We start from the raw sequence: 19,034 nt of genomic DNA, 5'->3' as shown, positions 1-19,034 counted from the left end.
AAGGCGTACTCACAGAGGAAAGGATGAAAAGAACTTTGAATGTCATCTAATCCAGTGGTGTCCAAATCTAGCTGAACATCAAAATGGACAGCCTGGAATGTACATTAAAAAGACAATTCTGGGTTCTTGCCCTAGATCCGATTCCAGAAGGGCATCTGCTATACTTTCGTTTTGGGGAGGTTGGGGTGGGGTTTGCTTTTCCGGGTTCTTCAGGCTCAGAAGCGGACTTTCTCCGCGTTCTTTCTCCGCAGGAGAAGCCGTGCACTGGCGGTTCTGCAGGTGCGACGCCTGTCACTCCCCAGTGCTGATCTCGTCCCGGCATCTTCCTGATCTTCACCTCCCTGCACAGTGCTCCGAAACGAGCAGAAGCCGGGTCCATCTACCCGCCCCGCGCTCTCCCTTCCCCGCCCCTAATCCTCCTGGCCCCGCCCCTTCACACGCCCTCCTCACGGCAATTCCTGGAAACTTGGGGCGGAGCTTCGCTACCGCCCGGTTTTTGCGTAAGGGGCGGCCGCCAGGCCGTTCCCGGAAGTTGATGGCCTTACAGTCGTGGAACTGATTGGCTGATCATGACCGTGCAGTTAGCCAAGGTTTTTCCGAGTTGTTTGGGTTGAGTTCAGGAGAAGCATGGCCAGGTCGAGTGGGTACCTACGCCAACTTCAGGGACCTCTGCTTCCACCCAAGGATCTGGTGGAGGAGGACGAAGACTACCTAAACGACGACGTGCAGGAGGATGAAGACTCCGTGTTCGTCGACGCCGAAGAGCTCTGCAGTGGGGGCGTAAAGGCTGGCAGCCTCCCCGGGTGCATCCGCGGTGAGGAAGCCCCCTGCCCCGGGGATGGGGTTGGAGGGTCCAACGTAGCGCGTCCCATTCTGGCTTTGCCCTGAGCAAGGCACCCAGTCGCTGCTAACAGATTTAGCTTCTCAATGGTCTAGCTGCTTCATCCTACTTAGGGTAAAGTTTTAACTATAATAGTAGCAGTGACTTTAACTGAGCACATGCTATGTGTTAAGCTTGCTGTATTAATTATTCTCATTCTCTTATTCGTCCTTTGAGGTAGTTTTACACTACCTCGAGGAAACAGTGTATGTTGAGTCTCTATTTACACCCAGAATCTGAACTTTTATTTTTCTTTCTGACCGCTTATCCTCAAGTTCTATAGAATGAGAACTTGTAACTATTAATCCTATATTGCCTGGAGTCAAATACGTGGTTCTTCCGCAGCTTCTTGGAAAAACAAAACAGGCGGGGTGCAGTGGCTCACGCACTTTGGAAGGCCGAGGCAGATGGATCACTTGAGGTCAGGAGTTCGAGACCAGCCTGACCAAAATGATGAAACCTGTCTCTAGTAAAAAAGAAAAACAACAACAACAAAACTACAAAATTAGCCGGGCGTGATGTCGCACACCTGTAATCCCAGCTACTTGGGAGGCTGAGGCAGGAAAATTGCCTGAACCCAGGAGGTGGAGGTTGCAGTGAGCTGAGATTGCGCCTTTGCACTTCAGCCTGTGCAACAAGAACGAAACTCCATCTCAAAAAAATAATAATAGTAATAATAAAGAAAGAAAAGAAAAACAAAACAAAACACAAGGAACACCTCAATGCACAGATGATTATTAACTAGTGTTAGTAACCTTGTGATTCGGGTAAACCTTGTGTAAGTAGTTTCCTGTGCTATAAGATAGTTTTCTGTGCTGTAAGTTATACCCGTTATGTGTACTTTGTGACTGAGACTTAAAATATCTTAATGTGCAGATCAGTGCTGTTCAGTAGAACTTTCCATGATGATGGCAATGTTTTATATCTGCACTGTTTGGTATAATAGCCACTAGCCATATGTAACTGTTGAGAACTTGAAATACAGCTAGTGTAACTGAGGAGACAAATTTTTAGTTTTATTACATTTTAATTTAAATAGCCTCATGTAGGTGGACAGTACAGATTTAGGCAGAAAAGTTTCAAGTATTTGTGGAGGGCTTAGTCATTCATTCTAAAGTATCATCGACTGGCTAGCATGTTTGGTGCTGGGAAAACCTAGAAAAATATAATAACAAGGTTGCAGTCTTAATGAAGCTTACCTTCTAGTGTATTAAACAAACATTCTTCAATCACAGAAGTAACTATAATGTTACTAAATGCTTAGAAGGAATGCTAAATAGTGCTTTGACAGGTTTTATACATGAGATTCAGGGAAGACTTTTCTGAGTCAGTGACAATTAAGCTGAGGTCTGTAGTAAATGTAGTCAACAGTAAGGGGGAGATCAGTTAAGGCAGATGGAATAACTTGAGTGAAGGGCCATGGCATTTTCAAGAAACTGCATGAAGGCCAGTATTGGCTGAAGTCAGAGTAGCAGAGAGGGGACTGGTTTTAGAAGAGGAACAGCAGACACGTGCTGTGTAATGTGCTTGCCTTTTGGAATACAAAGACAAACGAAACAGTGTCCTGTTTTAGTATTTACAGTGTAGTAGAGGGAGACAGAAAAAGAGGTAGGCAGAATGCAGTGTTACAGGCACCCTAACAGACATCTTTAGAGAGTGCTGTAGGGAGATAAAAGATAGTGGTAAGTTTGGTAAAACTTTGAGGAAATAGTTTCTAAATAATCTCCAGAGTTAACTTTTGTGGGTTTTTGTTTGTTTTTTTTTAGTTTTAATTCCTGATGAAAACACACAAGAGACATGTAAAGTGTTGGGACGTTTTCCGATAACAGGTGCTTGGTGGAGAGTGAAGGTACAAGTAAAGCCTGTGGTGGGATCAAGGAGCTATCAATATCAAGTTCAAGGATTTCCGTCTTACTTTTTGCAGTCTGATATGTCACCACCAAATCAAAAACATATCTGTGCTCTCTTTCTTAAAGAGTGTGAGGTCTCCAGTGATGTTATTAATAAATTTTTAGCATGGGTAAATGAGGTATCAAACTACAAAAACCTAAACTTTGAAAATCTTAGGGAAACACTAAGAACTTTCCACAAGGAAACTGGAAGGAAAGATCAAAAGCAGCCTGCACAGAATGGTCAGGAAGAGTTGTTCCCAGACAATGAGATGAGCCTTCCTCTGGAAAACAAAAGTAAGTGTGATTGTTATCATCAAGTTTCAGTGAAATTGACATACTTAATGACTACAGTGTTTAAAATATTACCACTAGCATAGTATTCCTTTTAAAAATCCATTTGTTGAAAAATGTGTTTATGTTGCTTTTGGAGTATGCCATTGATATTTCAGGTTTCTCATCTGTAACATGAAGGGATTATATGAGCTGATCTTTAAAATCCTTCCAGTTCCTTTCCACCTCTAAAATTGTGATTTTATCGCTTTCTCTAACTTTTGTACTCATAGAGATTACCTTGAATCATTAATAAAAAAAAAAAACAAAATCAGTTGCTGGCCAGATGTGGTGGCTGCTCATGCCTGTAATCCCAGCACTTTGGGAGACTGAGGCAGGAGGATCACTTGAGTGCAGGAGATCGAGACTAGCCTGAGCAATATAGTAAGACCTTGTCTCTACAAAAAAATTTTTAAAAATTAGCCAGGTGTGGTGACACATACTTGTAGTCCCAGCTACTTGGGAGGCTGAGGCAGGCGGATCACTTGAGCCCAGAAAATGGAGGCTGCAGTGAGCCATGATTGTACCACTATACTCCAGCCTAGGTGACAGTGAGACACTGTCTTAGTTAAAAAAAAAAAAAATCAGTTGTAAATTATTCTGTTTAAAGAGATAGAGAAGAACAACAAGGATATGAATAATATATTTAGGAAATACTTCAGTCCAAAATGGTTTCAAATAATTTTTAATATGATTTGTTATATGGGCATTCATATATATGGAATATTTCATTTCCTAATTGTATCAAATAAATTTGATGGTACATCAATGAATGACTTCAGTGACAAAAGATTATGATTATAGAAAATGATTATAAAGGTTACTACGTAAATTACTTATTTTATATCCTTAGCTTTAAATTTATATAATTGAGTCAGAATTTTTGTTCTGTTGTAGTGCAGACAGTAGGAAACAAAAGACTAAGAAATCATTATTTAAGCATTTAAAGAACATAAATTTTGGTGTTAAACACAATGAAAACCATCTCAGTACAAAAGCAATTGTCATAATATGATCAAAATTGTCTTACTGGTTAAGGCAAATGTACTAATCTGTCTTTGACTTGGATTTCTTGAATTGGTTGTGCAAAATGAGAAAGTACTTCAAATCAGTCATTCTTTGGATTCATTTATGTTTTACTTTGTTCTTTTCTGATATTTTGTAGTTCCATATAGAAATGTAATGACAGCTTTGCAGTTTCCGAAAATAATGGAATTCCTTCCAGTTCTTCTGCCTCGACACTTTAAATGGCTCATAGAGTCAGGTTCTAAAGAGATGTTGAAAGAGATAGAAGAGATTTTAGGTACACATCCGTGGAAACTTGGATTTAGTAAAGTAAGTAAAACGTTTGCTCAGCATATAGTAATCTTGTGTAAGGCCTGGTTTCAAAGTTGGTAGTTTTTCCTTTCTCTTTCAAAGGAAAAAAATTTGTGTGGACCCCAGTACTGATTTATTTTTATTCAAATGTTGCAACTGTACATAAACTTCTTATGGCTATAGCATAAGAACATTTTATAAGTAGTTATGCAACTTATAGAGTTGCATACATTTGTAATTGAAAAAAAATTGATGACATTCAAATTATCGGTATTAATTTAGTTGTATAATTGAATGTGACCAATGTCCTGTAATTAAATTGTCATTTGCAACTTGAGTATAGATCTCATTGAGGTCAAAAGCTCTTACAAATTTGGCAAGTCCATTCTGCTGTGCAACTCAATGTCCCACTTCCAGTTTGAACTGTTGACAATTTTCATTATTCATGTGATATATCATGATGCCATTTGATTTTTATTTTGTACAATAACATCATTTATAAATGAATCCACTTCTGTTCTTATTATTAGAGACTATGAGTAGTAAAGGGACACACTGAGGCTCCAGTGGTCTTGGAAACCAAATGTGATACTTAATCTTGGTAGTTCTTGGTTATAAGGTGGTTTTCCAAAGAAAAATACAATTGAGAAACTCTGAGAAAATTCTTGGAACCTCAAGAATGTTTGCAGATGCTGAGTTTGAGAAATACTGGAATAAGGAATTTTTCCCTTACATAAAATTTCTATAAATTCAGTATGCTTTTAAAGATGAGATTCTGGAACATGAGATTATTATATGTATTTATTCAGTGGAGAAGAATGGAAGAGCAATGATATGAAAAAGGCAGATAATAATAGTTTACCTTTTTGTTTAAAAAAACCCTGTAAAATCCAATGTTCTTTATAGAGATATTAAGAAGGGAAAATCGTTTTTTAGCTCTTTAGAGGTCTTTGGAGCCTGTTCGCATTTCAATAATAAATTATATAACATTTTATTAACAATACACTTTGTGTTAGGCTAATATAATAAACATTTATTGAGACCTTACCAGTGTAGAATGGAGATGCCATCAGGCCCTTACTCTCACTCTTGCTAGGCTCACTGCCTTCCTGGTGAAGCACAGACTTTACGTTTTTCTTTGTGGTCAAATGAGTTTGAGGCTATATCTATCAAGATCCTAGGGCCAGCCTTCTTCCCTCCCTGCCACTATCCCTTTCTCTCTACCTCTTCTTTTTGTTTTTTTTTTTTCCCACCCAGGCTGGAGTGCCATGGTGTGATCTCTGCTCACTTGAGTCTCCGCCTGGTTCAAGTGATTCTCCTGCCTCAGCTCCTGAATAGCTGGGATTACAGGTGTGTGCCACCACACCCTGTATTTGTAAAAACACAAATAATTTTTGTATTTTTAGTAGGCACAGGGTTTCACCATGTTGGCCAGGCTGGTCTTGAACTCCTGTCCTCAAGTGATCTGCCCACCTTGGCCTCCCAAAGTGCTGGATTACAGGCGTGAGCTACCGCACCTGGCCTTCTACCTCCTCTAAAAAAAAAAAAAAAAAAAAAAAAAAAATTAAAGCATTACATATCAGCTACTGTATTTTCTGCCTTCTGGATTAAGTGAACACCTGTTTAAGGAGCTGTTGAAGTCCCAGATTCTATCCCCATTGTGGGCGTTAAGTGATTACTGCTTCCCACCCTAGCAAGAGGATAAAGATTTCTCTTGCCTGATGCCATTCAGCTGAGAGCATCCAGGCTTGGACATACCAGGTGAGGATAAGGCAGAGATTATCTGGTGGTGACTCAGGTTTTTCATTAGGGAACCGTCCCTTCCCTCTCCCCATGTCAGGATCTGGAAGTGTTTTCTCCTGTCCAGTCACTCTTCTCAGAGAAGAATTGTACATGGAGAGTTTAAGCCTAGTTGCAGCATTCTGGGACTCATGAGAAAAAAAGGAGGCCTGAGGTCCCACCATTCAGCATGTAAACCACTATCCAAGTATTGTGTTAGTTTGCTGGGGCTGCCAGAACAAGTACTGCTGACTGGATGGCTTAAACAACAGAAACTTTTTGTCTTACAGTTCTGGAGGCTACAAGTCTGGGTTGATTTCTTCCAAGGCTTCTCTCCTTGGCTTGTAGATGGTTATTATCTCTCATTATGTCTTCACATGGCCTTCCTTTGTTGCTAGTCTATGTCCTAATCTCTTCTTCTTATAAGAATACCAGTCATATTAGAGTAGGGCCCATTCAGAGGACCTCATCAATGAGGTGAATGGTCCCCTTTAACCTTAATTACCTCTTTAAAACCCTGTCTCCAAATATAGTCACATTCTGAGGATATTGGGGGTTAGGACAGGACATCAACATATGAATTTTGCAGGGGACACAGTTCAGCCCATAAAAGGTATGGAGGGCTCAGGAGTGATGTCTCCATCAAGGAAAAATGGAGCCGATAGATGATATGCTCAGTAGATTATAGTGAAGGGAGTTCTGTCTCTTCTGTAGAGTTTAGGCAGAATTGTTGACAGACATGTAGAAAACTAAACAAGCCAAGAAAATGAGGCAGATGTTAACTTCACGATACACACTGAGTTCAACACAAAACTTAATGTAGCAGAGTACATCCTGTCACTCAGCTGTGGATCCTATTTGCATAAGCATAATAAATACCTATTTAACCAAAATTGAACAAAATGTATACTACGACATTTTTCAAATATAGGAACCAAAGAAACACCTGTGGAGGTAATGGTATAAAATAGAATGACCTTCCATAGAGATAGACTTTCCATATTAAGGAGTTAATAATACATATCTAAAAATCTTTTAAAAATCAAGGAAAAATATCTACAGTACTTAGAAATATGGAGGTAAATTCTGGAAGAAATAACTAAAGTGTTGGAGATGTTGCCTTTAGAAGGTATGTGAAGAGATAAGGAAAGGATTCATATTTTTTGTGATAAGCCTTATAGTATTATTTCACTTTTAAAACTGTGTGTTAGTGTGATAAAATATAAGTTTTATTTAAAAATTTTATAGATCTCTAATTACAGTGCAGCCAGTTAAAAAATAGTGATCTATGGTATTTTCTGCAAATTTCATTGAAGTTCATGTCTTCTGGGATTTAAAAAATTATTAATAAAGAATGTATTCATAAACACTTATGATGTTTATAAACCAACCTGAACTTTATTTCTTAAAGATAACCTACAGAAAGTGGAAACTGTTGCGATGTGAGGCAAGTTGGATAGCATTTTATCAGTGCGAGTCTCTTCTCCAGCTGATGACTGATTTGGAGAAGAATGCATTAATAATGTATTCCAAACTGAAGCAGATATGTAGAGAACATGGACACACATATGTTGAAGTGAATGACTTAACTTTGACATTGTCAGATCATATGTCATTTCATGCTGCTTCGGAGTCTCTGAAGTTTTTGAAGGATATTGGTGTGGTGACGTATGAGAAGGCCTGTGTCTTCCCTTACGACCTTTACCAGGCTGAAAGAGCCATCGCCTTTTCAATTTGTGACCTGATGCAGAGGCCTCCTTGGCGTTTATGTGTCGATGTCAAAAAGGTGCTTGCTTCTATTCACACCACAAAACCTGAGAATTCAAGTGATGATGCATTGAATGAGAGCAAACCTGATGAAGCAAGATTAGAAAATCCTATGGATGTTGTGGACACACAGGACAGTGGTGACCATATTTGGACTAATGGTGAAAATGAAATTAATGCAGAAATAAGTGAAGCTCAGCTGGATCAGGATCAGGTTGAAGTTCCACTGGATCGGGATCAGGTGGCTGCTTTGGAGATGATTTGCTCCAATCCTGTGACAGTCATAAGTGGGAAAGGTGGATGTGGGAAGACCACAATCGTTAGCCGTCTTTTTAAGCATATAGAGCAGTTGGAAGAAAGAGAAGTAAAAAATGCCTGTGAAGATTTCGAACAAGACCAGAATGCTTCAGGAGAATGGAATACCTTTACTGAGCAAAGTCAACTAGAAGCGGGCAAGGCTATAGAAGTTTTGCTCACAGCACCTACAGGGAAAGCAGCTGGCTTACTAAGACAGAAAACTGGTCTTCATGCCTACACACTGTGTCAGGTAAAACCTTTGACATTTCATCTGTAGATAAAACATTTGTTGGCTGGGCACAGTGGCTCACGCCTGTAATCCCAGCACTTTGGGAGGCTGAGGCGGGCAGATCACAAGGTCAGGAGATGGAGACCATCCTGGCTAACACGGTGGAACCCCATCTCTACTAAAAATACAAAAAATTAGCCAGGCATGGTGGCACGCACCTGTAGTCCCAGCAATTTGGGAGGCTGAGTCAGGAGAATTGTTTGAACCCAGGAGGTGGAGGTTGCAGTGAGCCGAGATTGCGCCACTGCACTCCAGCCTGGACAACAGAGCGAGACTCCGTCTCAAAAAACAAACAAACAAAATTTACCTTAAAGACAAACTTATTTCTTAAATCAATCGGTAGGTATTTATTGAATGTCTCCTGGGTCCCTGTCTTGCGGTAACTAATCATTTAGATCAATGCTTTTCAAAACAGCCAGTCTGTAAATTGTTACCAGTTTACACGAGAAAGGAGCTAATGGTAGAAGTAAATCAGTGCACTGCTTCCTTCCTTGAGAAAGTCTTATGGAAAAAAAAAACAAACCAAAAAAACCTATCGGGTCCAGTGCTGCGGTTCCTGCCTGTAATCCCAGCACTTTGGGAGGCCAAGCTGGGAGGATCACTTGAGCTCAGGAGTTTGAGACTTGCTTGGGCAACATAGTGAGATCCCCATCTCTACAAAAAATTAAAAAATTAGGTGGGCATGGTGGCATGCACCTGTAGTTCCAGCTACTCAGGAGGCTGAAGTGAGAGGATTGTTTGAGGCTGTGAGGTCAAGGCTACAGTGAGCCGTGTTTACACCACTGCAGTCCAGCCTGGGTGACAAGGTAAGACCTTGTCTAAAAACAACAACAAAAAAATCAGTCCCACTAGAGTGTAGGCGTAATGATATAGTTAGTTTAGATCCTGGTACAATATCTGTTTCTCATGGGGGCTGGTTACAAACATGTCACAGTCCATAGACCACATTTTGAGTAGCACTGGAAATGGAAGTAAAAGGCTTATATTTTGTAGGATGAAAGTGAGGACTTTGCTCATCTGGTATGAATCTTTATCTCTTCCACCTAGAACAGTGCCTGACAAATAGTAGTCACACAATAAAAATTTCAAATAAATTAACATTCTTGAGAAAAAAAATAGTATTGGCTATAATTAAGCATCATGGAGTTTAAGCTTGTAAAGAGTTGGAGAGGTTCCTCTAGCCCTAGCCCTGACCTGCCATTTTATAAAGAAACTTGGTAGTTCGAAGATTTCTAAAGAAGGTAATCATTGAATTGGACTCCAAGGACCATGGAGACTCAGGTGAGGGGAAGGACATTGGACTTACAGGAAAGGCCTTTGCAAAGGCATCGAGGAATATGATCATAGTGTGCATAGAGGGTTTTGGGGTGACTTCATTGACTGGAATGAAGCCCGTGTCTGACAGAATAGTGGAAATTAAACTTGGATTAGACAGTTAATTCGAGCTTTAAAGTTTGTAAAGTATTTTGACTTATCTCATTACATGCTTGATAAAGTGATGTTATCTCCACATTTACAGAAGAGCCAGTTGAAGTTTGGGGATGTTAAACATCTTGCCCAGGATCTCAGTTAGGTGTAGAACTAGGACTTGAAATGGCCTTCCAGCTTGTTGTTCTTTCCATGGCATCATTATTTCCTCATTTATTACAGATGCTGCACAATAACAATGAAACTTGAACTTGGTCTCCTAGGGAGCCATTTAGGTTCCTAAGCAAGAAAGTGAAATGAGGAAGATCTTACAGAGTCGTAGAGCCATGAGCCACTTACATATCTTGCCTATTACCTCCATTTATCACATGAATGAATGGAGACCTAGAGATGTTCAGTGTAGCTTATCGGTAGGAGAGTTTTCTGATCAGTTTATGATTTTTTTTTTTTTTTTTTGTACTATGCCTTCATGTCTGATTAGTCTGAAGGATGAATTAGAAGGGGACACCCGAAAGGGATTATTACCAAGTTTGATCCGATGTGTCAATTCTGATTAGTTGGTAGTATCTTAGTATCTGCTTGGGGTGCTGAGAGAATATTTCTGAAGCTATGTTTAGGCTCAGGAGAGAGTGTAAGAGCACAGAAAGAGCACTGGAGTGCCATTTATCATCCTTGGACTAGGGTTGCCAGATTTAGCAGATAAAAATATGAATAATTTTTTAGTATAAGTATGTATTAAATAATTCATTGACTTGCTTATACTAAAAAGTCATTTATTGTGTATTTGAAGTTCAAATTTAACTGAATGCCTTGTATTTTATGGGGCAATCCCATCCTGGGATTGTGTGTGGGGGAACCTGGCTGCAAAGCTATTGGAGTCATCAAGGTGCTGATAGATGGAGCCTGTATTGAGCTGATAGCACTGGAAATACAGTGAAAAGTGTCAGCATTTTTAAGATAATAAATTGAATATGTTATATAACAGAAAAGAAATGGCTAATTCCAAATGTTGTGAGACATGGCTACTGCAAGCACAGGGGGTTTTGGTGAAGGGAATTGATGCACTTGGATAGGAAATGTGAAGGCTTTACTTAATAGACATGTTGAATCTAGTTTTAGTGGAAAAATTAGATGAAGATGTGATATGATACCATTTAGAAAATCTGTACTTAATACAGATTGAAAATTTGAAATGCTCCAGTGAGCGTTTTCTTTGAGTGTTACGTCAGTGCTCAAACAGTTAAGGATTTTGAATTTTGAGTTTGTAGATTAGGGATACTCAACCTATAAATGTTCATACTGATGACATAGAAACATTTTTGGAATGACATACACTAAAATATTGAATGTCCTCTGGTTGTAATTTTACAACCATTTTTTTCCTCATCTATATTTAAAAAATAATAAATAGTATTACATTTGTAGTGAAGAATGTTGTTTTTTATTTGTTGTTGGGGATGGTGTGGTGGTAGTTTTTAAAAAGTTGAGGTGTGGAAATTTGGAATACTTAAAAGAAAAAGTAGTATTTTCATAATTAGATTGAGAAAGCGCTGCTTTTATTTCAGAATGGAGTACTATGGTTGGGAGAAGGGGAGGGCTTCAGTGGCGTGTCTCAGATGGCCACAAGGTTTATTTGGGAATGGAAAAGAATAGGGAGCTTTCTGTGTTTAAGAACGATGAGAGAAGTGTTGAGATTTTGGAACAATCTGACCTTTTTTTCGTTTTTAGGTTTATTTGGTCTGTCTGTTCTGCATATTCAACCCTATAACTTTTGTGTTTCTCTACTTCCCACCCACCCCTGCCAATTTAAGAGTTTTGCCTTAAAATAACTTGCTATTAATTATTGGTTTTGTAGATTTTATAACCTGACTTTAGGAATGCCATACTTTGCTTGTAGGTCAATTATAGCTTCTATTCATGGAATCAAACAATGATGACCACAAACAAACCATGGAAATTTTCTTCGGTTAGAGTTCTGGTTGTGGATGAAGGGAGTTTGGTGTCTGTAGGAATCTTCAAATCGGTCTTAAATTTATTGTGTGAGCACTCCAAACTTTCTAAGCTTATTATCCTTGGTAAGTTAAAATATTGTTGGAATTCTGATGTCTATTTCAAAGTATTGTGGTTAGTTGGTTGTGTACACCACTTAGTTGGTTGTTTACACCAGAACTGATACTAAAGCTACACTGAGTTAAATCTGACCACTTTCCTAATCAGCTTGGGTTGTTCTGTTTTGGCCAGGATATTAGCAGGCTGGGATGTGAATGAAATAGGGTTGTGAAGGGTTACTGCTAATCACATAAATGATGGCTATTAATATAGTAGAAGTGCCACAGATTCAGAGTAAATCAGAATGTGGATCATTTGGAAATAATAAAAAGTTTGAATTATAGACCACTTAAAAGTAATTTTATGATTCTAAGCTAATAAATTAGACCTCACCAGCCTCTTAAGTTCTTCCAGTTCTGATAAGATTCAGTTAGATTCTCTTGGGTTGTCATGCTTTGTAGAACATATGATTTAATGGAGAAAAAAATAAAATCACAATTGGAGAATCAAGTTGTATATAAAAACTATTTTTTTTTTAGGTACTTGAGGATGTATTTTAAGCAGTTGATTCTATTAATGGCTTAAGCCTTCTCTCTGCTTCCCCCAGTACATGTTTTTCTTATATTTACGGCTTATTTGTTGCAAGCAAAAAATATTTTTGATAGAGCAGAACATCACTATAAGATTACTGGAATGTATCTGTTATCAAATGCATGTATTTGTTGTATATTTTGTACACTTATTTTATCTATTTGAGGCTATAGATTCTTCCACATTCAGTAAGACATTGAACATGATTGAAAAAGGGACTAACTACAATGTCTAAGGCTCGTTTTTTTTTTCCCCCTAATATGTTGACTAAAACATATGCCTCTACCCAGTTTCCCTGTGGTTATAGGTATGAAAGATGTTCAATTTAGATTTTGTCACCTTATTGTGTTATTACTATTTTTATATCTTATACTGTTTAAATGTTGTTTTTTGTAAAATATTTAACTTTAAACTCTTAAATAATTTTAAACAATCTTGGGGGTATTTTTTCTCAGAGTAAGTCTTCCTACTATATCTTTTTTTTTTTCTTTTAGGTGACATTAGACAGTTACCCAGTATTGAACCTGGTAACTTGCTGAAAGATCTTTTTGAGACTCTAAAATCAAGAAATTGTGCTATTGAGCTAAAGACAAACCATAGAGCAGAATCTCAGCTAATTGTGGACAATGCTACAAGGTATAATATTACTAAGAGTTTGCATTTTCTGTCTGTTGTATTAGAAATAAAAAAAAATGGCATTTGAATTTGAATGATTTAGTACAATACATTTACTATACCTTTTAGCAAAACTCTTCCATCCTTCAACTCTAAACCTTTTGCCCTACAGTTAGAAAAGCAAAGTTAATGTTTTTCATTACTGGTCCAGCATAAGTTATTATTGAAATTTAAAAATGGATGAGGTTTCCTGATTTTAAAAGTATGTATATGAATTAAAATTGTATTAAGCTTAAGGACTAGAATAAGCCCAAGGGGAATGGAGATTTGGAAATACATGCAAGGGAGAATTGGGGAAGAAATATCCCCTAATTTTTGTGGGAGAAAGCTGAAAGCAAAAGAATTGAATGTGGTATTTCACTCCTAGATGAATCCTAGAGGCACCCATGGCATCTTACTTCCCTTAAATAGAAAAGAACCCTTCTCTTCCTTTCATCTTTGCATAAGCCTTTGGAGTTATCCTCTGTCAGCTCAGACATTTGGTTTCTCCATAATCCATACATAGGAAAATCACAGTCATTATTATTTCATGACATTTATTTTAATACAGTCATGCGCCACATAGTGTTCGATCAACAACAGATTGCATCTATGACAGTGGTGCCATAAGATTATGAAACTATACTCTTACTGTACCTTTTCTGTGTTTAAATATGTTTACATACACAAATACTTACCACTGTATTACAATTGGGTACAACATTCAGTATAGTAACATGCTGTGCAGGTTTGTACCCTAGGAGCAATAGGCTGTACCATATAGCCTAGATGTGTAGCCTAGGCTATACCATCTAGGTTTGTGTAAGTACACTCTATGCTATTCACACAACGATGAACATTGCCAAATGATGCATTTCTCAAAACATATCCCTATCATTAATCGGTGTGACTGTATTAAAATCTCTAGATACAATGGGACCTTTGAATACTGAGTCTATGTTAGTCATTGTGCCAAAATGTATCTCTGGTTTTTACTCTTTTTTACAAAATGTTTTGTTGCTTGAACATTTCCTAAGTAGGATGTAGCAGAAACTAGAAGAAGGGTGTCCAGTCTTTTGGCTTCCCTGGGCCACACTGGGAGAAGAATTGTCTTAGGCTCCACATAAAATACACTAACACTAATGATAGCTAATAAGCTAAAAAAAAAAAAAAAAAAAAAAAAAATTCTAAGCCGGGCACAGTGGCTCATGCCTGTAATCCCAGCACTTTGGGAGGATGAGGCAGGCGGATCCCCTGAGGTCAGGAGTTTGAGACCAGCCTGGCCAACCCAGTGAAACCCCATCTCTATTAAAAATACAAAAAGTTAAATTAGCTGGGTGTGGTGGCCGGCACCTGTAGTCCCAGCTACTTGGGAGGTTGAGGCAGGAGAATGGTGTGAACCTGGGAGGCAGAGCTTGCAGTGAGCTGAGATCGTGCCACTGCACTCCAGCCTGGGCAACAGAGCGAGACTCCGTCTCAACGACAACAACAACAACAACAAAAATTAGCTGGGCATGGTGGTGGGCGCCTGTGATCCCAGCTACTCAGGAGGTTGAGGCAGGAGAATGACTTGAACCCTGGAGGCAGAAGTTGCAGTGAGCCGAGATCGCGCCATTGCACTCCAGCCTGGGTGATAGAGCGTGACTCCGTCTCAAAAAACCGTAAAAAAAATCTCATAATGTTTTAAGAAAGTTTATGAATTTGTGTTGGGCTGCATTTAAAGCCATACTTGGCCTCATGTGGCTCCTGGGCCAGACAAGCTTGAACTAAAATATTCAAAACCTACTTTCTCTAAGCCTCTGTCTACCTTGGTGGATAAAACTGTGGGAGTAGAGGAGGAATTTGACAGGAATAGGGTAGACAGTGTGGGTTCATATTAAGACATTAAGAAAACTAATGGAGTTGGATGTAGAATATTCTTTTCCTGTAATCTTTCTGCTTCTACCTAAAGGCCACCCCATTTTTGGTAGATGATTAGTCATTTTAAAGTCCAAGAAACTTGGAGGAATCTAAAGCATATTAGATGTCTCAGAACTCAATTTTATCTGAAACTCAGGAGTTCTTTTTAGTAACTCTTTCAATATCATTTGGTTCTAGCTGTGCTCCTTTCATCATTTTGTCTTAATCATAATGCTCAAATATTTATTGACTGTGAAGGATCCCTGCTATATACCAGGGGAAAGCTCCTGGAGATAGAAGGTGCTACATGCCTTGGGTCAGAAGTAAAACAGGAAATCTGTGATGATTCTTAAGGTCCCAATTAAATCTGGGCTATCGCCAGCAAGAATAGCCTCATTCCCTCTCTGTTCCTTTCCACTTTTGTTTGGGAAAGGGTGAAGAAGGCACAGTAGAGTACCACCACCTCTGATGACCAGGCTGCTGTTAGGTCTGGTCAAGGAGTCAGTCTTCTTCGAAATAACCATACCTTACTCTGGTTTCTGATATGATTTGCTAGTCTTGGAAAATATAAGAATGAAAGAAGGAATGAGGAAGGAATAGAAGCAACTAGATGTGGATACTTGGTTCAGTTGGGAAACTGGGATTATATGTGGAATATACAGAGAAGAGAGGAGAATATAGTGTAAACATGTGGAAAAGGCCTGAACCAGTTCAAATTAATTTAAATAGAAAGGGATATGGAGTAAAATGGACCTATTTGCCTCCCAATTCTCCTGTTTTCTATTTTTGTGGCCTTGGGCAACCCACTATACTTGACTAAACCTCACATTGTTTACCTGTGAAATAAGGATAATACCTTCCTTGCATGGTTCTTTTGTGGTCTGGAGATAAATAGACCAGGTTTTCAGAATGGTGCCTAGTAAACCCTCTGATAATTTTTTTTTTCCTGATCCTATTAGTTTGCTAAGGACTGATTGCTAACATGTAGTACTATAACTTTATTGTCTTCTATTATACAACTCATGTACTGTTTACAATGCATACCTGGATGACCCTTTCTCTGTGTTATCTATTAATAGATACTAATTATTATAGGACATTAGCTCTGATCATATATGAAGACATGTTTGGATGATAATGTTCTTTGTGCGTGTGTGTTATCTTTATTCAAGAATCTCAAGACGCCAGTTTCCAAAATTTGATGCAGAACTAAATATCTCTGATAATCCAACATTACCCATCTCAATTCAAGATAAGACATTTATTTTTGTCAGACTCCCAGAGGAGGATGCCAGTTCTCAGTCATCTAAAACTAATCATCACTCTTGTAAGTATAAACTTCTATGAGATGTAGGGTTAAGTATAAGTATTTAAGTTTTGAAACATAGTTATTAAATGACTAGTTATAATTTTCTTTGATGGTAAAGAGAAATATTGCTAGCAAAAAAATGAGACATTGAAAATAAATGAACTAACTTAGTAATCATCAAAAGCAGAATACTTTAGAGTTTTATAAAGAAGTAAGCTCTTGACACATAAATGCTCTGTAAATTTTGTTGAGTGAATAAATGGATGTAGGTGATTTCGTTTAAAATAAAGCAAAGCCCCAATAATTCAGGTTCATTTAGGAGAAAGTAAGTCTTAATTAATGAAGTTTTTCCTTCCTTGCAATTTGAAAAGGAAATACATTCATTTTGAATACAAATACTCAATGCTAATAAAAGCAAGCACTTTTATTTTGTTTCTGAAACAAAAATTGTGACTCAAACTGTTGTCAAGTTTAATTCCTAATAGTTCTGTTTTATAAAATGAGTAGAAGCATGGCTTCTAATTATGGATGTTAGGACGACAGCAGGACAGGGTTGAGAACGAATGTGGGACAGGAAGTCTTCTCCTTTATGTATATGACCTGTGTCATGTTACTTAACCATTTGTAAAATGGGAACCATAGTGGAACTCCCTGTGGAGCTATTATGAGGGTTGAGGGCATTCATCAGTTATGAGACACTCTATAAATATCAGTTTGATGTGACTAACATGTTATTAAATTAGCTATTGCAAGTGAATTTATTTAAATAGATTGAACCTATCTATTGATCTTTATTTTCATTATAAACTCACCTAGCAAACCTTTTAAAAATGGTGTAATGGTTTTCTCAAAATTGACTTAGTAAAGGTTTAAATGATTATTATTGAGGACTTTTTGTAGTTGCCACTGTTCTCAAAGGTATATCCTTCCCACTTAACCACTTTCACTGTGTATGTGAAAGTGATGACATACAACTTTATCTGTTAGCCTTTTCCCCTTAGTGTGTGCGTGTCCCCAGTCTCATTTCCCTTGGGTGAATGATCATTCACATGTTACAACAATGTATTTAAATAAATGGGATCATACATAGTGTTCTATAATGTGCTTTTTAAAAATTTATTGTAGAAACTATTTTTTTCTTTCTATTTTTCATTCAGCAAATACTTATTGAGCTCCTGTTATATACTAGATAGAATAGATAAAGCAGAGGAAAAGATTTTAAAAATTGTCCCTGAGGTTATTGTGCTTTCATTCTAGTGTGGGAAACAGATAATTAAAAAGTAAACAAGTATAAATATATTTTCAAACATCAGAGTACAAAGAATCAAGTAGACCTAACTGAATACTTACTAGTGACTGATGAAATTTGTTGCAAGATTGCTTTAAATTGTGGGGGCCAATGGTTTGAGAAACAATACTCCTTAAAAAAAAAAAGTCAATGATACGGGAATGTTTGAAGTAAGAATTAATGTTCCCTGGTAATTTTCCTTTCTCTTCTTCCCCCAGGACAATCCCATTAAGATCACACACACAGTAAAAGCTTGGTGTTTATCCTTTTAACCTTATTATATCCATATACAAACATATTTATTTCAGTTTTACATAAATTGGTTTGTAAGCTGCATATTGTTTTGTGACTTATAAATGTATGTTAAATAATTAATAGCTAATGTTTATTCTCACAGCTTACTTAATAGTAGGTCCTATTTACAGATGAGGAAAATGAGACTTAGTTAAACAGATCTCTTTCTTTGCCACTTCACTTAATTCTACCCAAAATATTGTTGGTTTTATTTCTGCTACCCATTCTTTGCATTAATGAGAATATACTTTTTTAAAAAGTCCATTTTAGACTGGTAGCAGAGCTTAACTGATGCTGCTTTTCTAAATTAAAAACTTCTGCTGGAAAATTAGTCTCTTCTTCAAGGAAATTGAGTAAATATTCCTCAGAGAAGCATATAGTACTTTTTCACTAATAATTAAGTTATTAAGTAAATTATGCCCATGATTACAAAGTACTAAGACCTAAGACAGGATTCATATTTGGGCTAGAATTTCAGAGATGCTAAAATGTGAGAAAAATGTATATCTCAGAATTAATAAAATACATTGTACATATCGATCTGTAAGATTTGGAGAAAGTGAAAAAAGCAAGGTATGGAACAGCACCATCCTGTACATGTAAAAAATAACAGTATGCTGGGTGACCTTTTGAAATTCCTGCTCCAGAAGCCAGGGGTTGGCTGAGGGTGAGCTGAGTCTCGGCCGTTTTCTAGCGGTAATCCTTCCTTCATCTGAACAATGAAGGGCTCAGCAGGCAGCTAAATTTGTCTTCCCAGAGCAGGGCATCACAAGGCCTGGGCTTTTTTATTCCCTTGTGATTCTTCTGCTACTCGGGAAACACACATGGGAAAATGCTTGTATTTCCACGAGCCTGAGTTTTCACATTCACAATATGGATGTCATCAGAAGTGAGACTCCCCAACGGCTGTAGGGCATGAGCATCATTGGAATGGATGCGCCCACTATGCCAGGGTTAACCTTTTAGTTGCT

General features: G+C 37.9%; 1 protein-coding gene across 2 annotated transcripts in view; it reads left to right on the top strand.

Annotated features, from left to right (window-relative positions):
- The first annotated feature begins 516 nt into the window (after positions 1–516).
- LOC105473488 (DNA helicase B) overlaps positions 517–19,034 on the top strand; it is a 51,588-nt gene continuing 33,070 nt past the window's right edge. For both annotated transcript variants that reach the window (XR_011609056.1, XM_024790198.2), the window contains exons 1-7: positions 517–814; positions 2,647–3,066; positions 4,268–4,437; positions 7,610–8,512; positions 11,877–12,054; positions 13,114–13,255; positions 16,345–16,499. Coding sequence is in view for 1 of the 2 variants with exons in the window: in XM_024790198.2 (XP_024645966.2) it covers positions 628–814; positions 2,647–3,066; positions 4,268–4,437; positions 7,610–8,512; positions 11,877–12,054; positions 13,114–13,255; positions 16,345–16,499 (2,155 nt within the window). In the remaining variant the exon portion in view is untranslated. The remainder of the gene's footprint in view (positions 815–2,646; positions 3,067–4,267; positions 4,438–7,609; positions 8,513–11,876; positions 12,055–13,113; positions 13,256–16,344; positions 16,500–19,034) is intronic.

Source organism: Macaca nemestrina, chromosome 10 (assembly GCF_043159975.1).
Source record: "Macaca nemestrina isolate mMacNem1 chromosome 10, mMacNem.hap1, whole genome shotgun sequence".
Taxonomy (NCBI): domain Eukaryota; kingdom Metazoa; phylum Chordata; class Mammalia; order Primates; family Cercopithecidae; genus Macaca; species Macaca nemestrina.
Note: the sequence above shows the minus strand (reverse complement) of the source record. Positions and strands in the feature narration are given on the sequence as shown.